Raw genomic sequence first — 6000 nt, 5'->3', positions numbered from 1 at the left:
TAGATCTATCAGTCAGCTAAAAATTGGTATAAAATTTCACAACGCAGTATTACACGTACCTTTCTCTCTCAGCCTTTTGTTTTTGCTTGTGCTTTCCCATAACGTTTTTTTTTTCTTTTTTAATAAAGTAGAAAAGAAAAATCCAACAGACAACAACTTCAAAAGGCTCGTCTCATGGATGAGGAGGCGAGATTTCCCTCGAATGCCGGGGATGAATGAAAAAGGCACCCACCGCGGCCTTGCACGTGATTACTTTAGTGACAGCTGATTGGTACGGTTCTGACAGTACCTAGCTTATATCTCAAATAAAGATTATCGAAACTATGAAACTGTTCTGACCGAAACTACTAGGACCAAATTAGGGACTAGCAGACTGTGAATTTCTTTTTTTCTTTTTTGGTAAAATGTTGAAAGTGGACGTTTATTTTCAATTGTGAACCAGGAGGACCAGGAGAGGACCAGGAAGGTTCAAGAAAAGGTTCACCCCAGGTGCACCTTTTCCGGTCCTATGCCAGGTCAAATAAATATGATTTTTGAAGTTCAGCGAAGCGAGTGAACAACAGAGAATCAAACATAGCCAGAGGTTGAAGTTATTCACAACAATCTGCTGCGCTGTATTCCCTTGAAAACCCCCGAATTTTGTGATCCTGTCAGCCGCTCATAAGCAAGGGTTCCCTCGCTGACCGTAACCTTGACCTTTCATTTGGAGCTCGTCAACTATGGTTTTGACACCAGATATGCCGATATTACACTGTATGTCATCACGTTGAGGCATACACCCTGGGGAGGTTTTCCATAGATGGTTTTTCTTTCGAGCGAGTAGCTCAATGCAATCAGGAGTGGATCTTTAGTAAGTTGGATTATGGATTCCAATCTTTAGTAGGATTCCGGATCCCTAGTGCTGGATTCCGGATTCCAAAGCCCAGGATTCCGGATTCCACAAGCGCAAAATTCCTGGATTCCAGAATCCGGATTCCCTTACATGGGGCGATTGGTTCAGTATGGAATTCCTCAGGGTTCTCTGCTCGGACCAAGACTATACACTATTTATGTAAACGACCTACCTGATGCTATCACACTTGGAAATGTACTTATGTATGCAGATGACACTACAATATATTGTATAGGGAAAAGCTTTGATGAGGTCTGTCTTAAATTGAACAAAGTCTTTGATGAATTAAGACTCTGGAGCCTTAGGTCTAAGTTGAGCATCCACCCATTAAAACTGAGGCCATGATTCTTACTAAACAGGGTTTTATTGGTCCTGCCCCCCCAATATTGTTCGGAGACAAGTATGTCAACGTTGTGGATCATACTACTTGTTTAGGACTGACTATTGATAACTGTTTGTCTCTGTCAAAGCATATCTGCCATATAAAGAAACATTTCTCACAGAGATTTGGTGCCTTAAAACGTATGAGGCAATTACCCCCTAAAGTATTAGAGGAAATTTATTTTAAATCCATTATACCAGCAGTGATATATAGTATAGTTGTGTGGGGGAATTGTAGTTCTGTTATGCTCAACTCCTTGAATCCTACACATGAAAGAGCAGCTAGATTAATTGACGATCAAGATGATCTTCAAAGTCTCAACTGGCTTCCCTTGTCATACTTCTATAATCGGTCAGTATAAAACACGGACTGCGGACTGCGGACTACGGACTGCGGACTGGGTATAAAATACGGACTAGGTATAAAACGCGGACTAGAAAATACGGACTGGGTATAAAACACGGACAAGGTATAAAACGCGGACTGCGGACTGCGGACTGGGTATAAAATACGGACTACGGACTACTTTGGTAAAAACCGTGCAAATTGGTTCTAGGTAAGGAGAAATAAGATCAAAAGATTGCTAAATAGCAAGACACGTGAGTTAAAGTTGTAAATACTCCTATAAATTCTTGGTGGAGGTGTCCCGCCCGGTTCTCTGAATCATGAGCCGGATCAAAATGCTATTTTCTTCACCCATTTTTAGACCTTGTCTTGGTCTCTAACAATCATGAAAGGGGTCAGGATCAGGGGTGGTACTCCCTTGTATAATGGAAGGGTAGGGGGTTTGGGCCTTTTTGGTCTGAAAACACTTTGCCCATTTTGGTGTGGAATCGGGTATGATTTTCGAGGAACTACGGGAGCGTACATGAATGGACGTATTTATCGTTTCAATTCCAAATGAATAAGAACGTAATAGAAATGTGCGAATTCGAAATACATTTGGAGAATTTTTTGCTTCCGCTCTAATTTGGTAATGATGACAAAATTTCTGCCTAATTAGACCTAACCTGTTCAACGCTCTGAGATAGTTGGGTCCGCTGAATTGCGAAAGCGAAAACACGAAAATAAAACGGGAGAAATTAAAAACTGGGGAGTCTCCTCAACTATCTGAGAACCTGGAACAGGCTAAATTAGGCCAGGTCCGAAAATAGGTATGGATTTTAGAGATCTAGACTGAAAACGGGTGAGGAAAATGACAATTTTTTGGTCTGCAATAAGATCACGATTCGGAGAACCGGGCACTACACCCCCACCAAGAATTCCCAAAGATACCCCCTTCCGGGGATCAGGAGCAGGGTAGTCATCGCTTAGAATATAACGTTGGACGACTCATTTCGGTTATAATTCACGTATGTGAGTAATCTCTCGCACCTATAAAATACTGCTTTTGTGCATCTCATTGACCTTCTCGTCTGAGTTCTTCATTCAGTCCTCACATTCCCAAGGCTTTATTTGAAACGGAATTGTGGCATCCGATAAGAATTTTACTGATCTGACTAACACCAATACTATTTTTTTTAATTCGGTGCTTCTTATTGGTGTAAAACTGCAAATTGAAATCTCTTCAAACTCCTTCTTTTTATAAAATGCAGAGTTTAATTTCAGTTGCCTTGAGTACCGGCATAACCTTCCTTCTCCGTGGGAACAGAATAGACTACGTGAAAAGCGTTAAAGCTGTGACTACTGTTTTTGCTAGTCCGCTTTCTATTTCTCTCAGTTTTACCTTCTAAGGCTGTTTTTATATACATAGTCCGTAGTCCGCGTTTTATACCTAGTCCGTGTTTTATACTCAGTCCGGAGTCCGCATTTTATACCTAGTCCGTATTTTATACCTAGTCCGCAGTCCGTGGTCCGCAGTCCGCAGTCCGTGTTTTATACTGACCTCTTCTATAATAGACGCTTACTGCTGTTCATGTTTGATGTTATCAAACATAATGTTCCTGACAACCTTGCATCTTTATTTACTTTGAAGTCTGGCAGTAGACCTTCACGAAGGGGAAGCCAATTTGTTATTTCACGTGTCAAATATGAAATTGGCAAACAATCTATTCAATATAGAGGACCAACAATTTGGACATTTCTTAATAGATTAATTAATGTAAATGAGACGATAAGTAAAGACAAATTCAAGCAAATTTTACGTAGATTTTCCAAGGACATTAATAATTTCTCATTTAGAGCTCCTATGATAGCTAACAAACACAATGACTATGTATATTTGTAACTTGATTTTATTCATACATTTTACATCATCTTACTTTTTATTTAACTTATTTTAGATGCAGGTCCACATCAGCCTTTCGCTGCCATTTTATGTAACTTAACGTGCTTTATCAAATAAATGTATGTGTGTATGTATGTATGTATGTATGTAGTTAACAGGTCATTTCCACCCTTGAGCTCAAAGCGCAGGTTTACAGCCAAGTCGTTTCGTGTCGTTTTCATGAAGGGTATATCTGAATATCAGCGGTATGAATTTGTGGTGGCGCCGCCATTTGAGTTTGTTCTCGGGTTTTCAAGTCCCACAACCTTCCTGAACGTTGATGATATTTTAGTGAACCGTTCTGTTTCATTGATCTGCTAATGCAGGTTATTCTTTTTGGTACGAAAGGTCGTGTTTATTATTAAGGAATCGCGTGGGTCTACATAACTTAGATAGTCATGCTCAGTCAAATTCGACAGAAGAAGGTAAGCTAGTGTTTGTTAAGTTACATTAAGCTAAAGCTGGAAATTACTGATTATAAATGGAATAATAATTTACTGCAAGCTGCTGATTCCAGACCTTCCCATTTTTTTGAGTCAAAGGTGCTAAGGGACCGTCGCTTTATCTTACCGAATGCATGAGCAAAATGACGACTCTATGCGACAACGTGACGAATGTATATGCCAAATGTAGAATGTACTGGAACGAGAAAAAAAATCCATGAATCTGTTTTAGTTATTTTCTGTATCATTCTCGCTTGAATCTACGGTTAATTGTTTAAGACTTCATGGAAAGTGCGGGCGTACGGTGTTTACGCACTCGTAGTTTTTGTATCAGAAATCAAATGAGTGAACGCAGCGACGAGCACGTGATACTTCTGATACATGCATACATACATACATAGCTTTTAGTAACGTGTCTAATCGTTCTAGTACCTATTGGCACTAGACTGTCACTGAGACAGTCATCATTTTGGTGGCCTTTTTATTTCAAATCTTTCCAAAATGCTAAAATATCCCACTACACACCGCGAAATGACAACGAAATCGAAGTATCAGCCTATTAGTAAAAACGTTTGTTAAAAATATAACGAGGGTAATGGTATGAGGTAATCAAGGAACTACAAGTAATCTTAACTGTTTGTTCTGAATGCACAACTGAAAATGAATGAATTTAAGCTTAAGTAAAATGGCTGGTTTAAATATAAAAAGAACACAAATTATATTTGACAAAAAGCACAACTTAAGCTTACGTCTCCATTCAGTTTTTCCCTTCCGCTGTTGTTTTGCCGGCTCTCTACAGTTTTCCACTCCAATTACTGAGATGTTTTTTACTTTTTTCGAGTAAACGGGCTTTTCTTTAAGGTTTTAAGTAGCTGGAGGTTTTTGAAAAGTAGGTGGTTGTGGGTCTGGAGGAGCCATATGACGGGCTAAAGCCCATCATTTCTAGAGGGGTCCAGGGGCCTGCTCCCCCAGAAAATGTTTGAAAACTGAACGCTGGAAAATGCATCCTGGCATTTTGTGCCTTGAAGCTTTGACATCAGAGATATGAATTAAGCTGCAATTATACCGTGACAATCATGTTACTCAAAGAGAGACAAAGCAAAATTTCAATAACACAACCATGTAAACAAATAGTGGAATGATATTTTTTTGTATCTTTATGGTGGTTTTGCTGGAGCTAACGACATTCACTGCAAATTTATATTTTTATTGAGCCTAAGTTTAGACCGGATAAACATCATCTTCTCACCATATCTTGACTCTTGAAGTAATGAAAGTAGCTAGCGAAGCCTTGCAGAGAAGCCAGTGAACTTCGCCGGCTACCGGCTCTTGTATACAACCCTGGAAAAGTGCCTCTGCAAGCTGCAAGGGCCTATAAAAAGCAGGAATTTAGGTGCGAAACTCACACACCTCTGTGGCTTCTGATTGGACGTATCATTTTTCTCACATGTGAAAACACATCGTTTACAATTCTCATTGGACGTATCATTTTTTTCACGTTTGAAAACCATTGTCTACTCCTCTGATTGGCTAGAACTCATTTGCATATGATAATTTACGACATAGCTTTTGGGCAAGTATTTCTCAGTATGTACATGTATATTTTACAGGTCAAAATTGTATCCTGGTTATAACCTAGGTTGATTCTCAGTTTCCTTTGTCTTTCTAGCCATAATTATTCGTGAATTAGGATAGGAGACACAGGAAATTGAGAATTAACCTAGGTTAAAAAATTTTAACCTTAATTTAATTTTGACCTGTAACATATATGTAATAAACGTTCCGAATAGACCGTTCACATTCTTCTATTTTTCCGTAAGATCAATGAGATAGAGCGCTTTGCGTTACAGGTTGCCATCTTGCACGAGCGTCAAAACTACTTAGGGGACAGGGGCAGTTTGGGAGGAGGTGAGAAAAATAGAGGGACTGTACAGTACCGCTCAGAGATAACTGTCCATGTTAACGCGCTTCATAGTAGTTAGCGAGAAGTTCATTAACACGAGTCCGTTTACCTAAC

The 6000-nt window shown here is 39.4% G+C and overlaps 1 protein-coding gene across 1 annotated transcript in view; it reads left to right on the top strand.

Moving 5' to 3' along the window:
* The first annotated feature begins 3792 nt into the window (after positions 1-3792).
* Positions 3793-6000, top strand: part of LOC140945174 (germinal-center associated nuclear protein-like) — a 111417-nt gene continuing 109209 nt past the window's right edge. Inside the window, exon 1 of the mRNA XM_073394228.1 lies at positions 3793-3965. Coding sequence (XP_073250329.1) covers positions 3939-3965 — 27 coding nt within the window. The 5' untranslated portion in view covers positions 3793-3938. The remainder of the gene's footprint in view (positions 3966-6000) is intronic.

The sequence above is a fragment of the Porites lutea genome, chromosome 8, assembly GCF_958299795.1.
Source record: "Porites lutea chromosome 8, jaPorLute2.1, whole genome shotgun sequence".
Classification (NCBI taxonomy): Eukaryota; Metazoa; Cnidaria; class Anthozoa; order Scleractinia; family Poritidae; genus Porites; species Porites lutea.
Note: the sequence above shows the minus strand (reverse complement) of the source record. Positions and strands in the feature narration are given on the sequence as shown.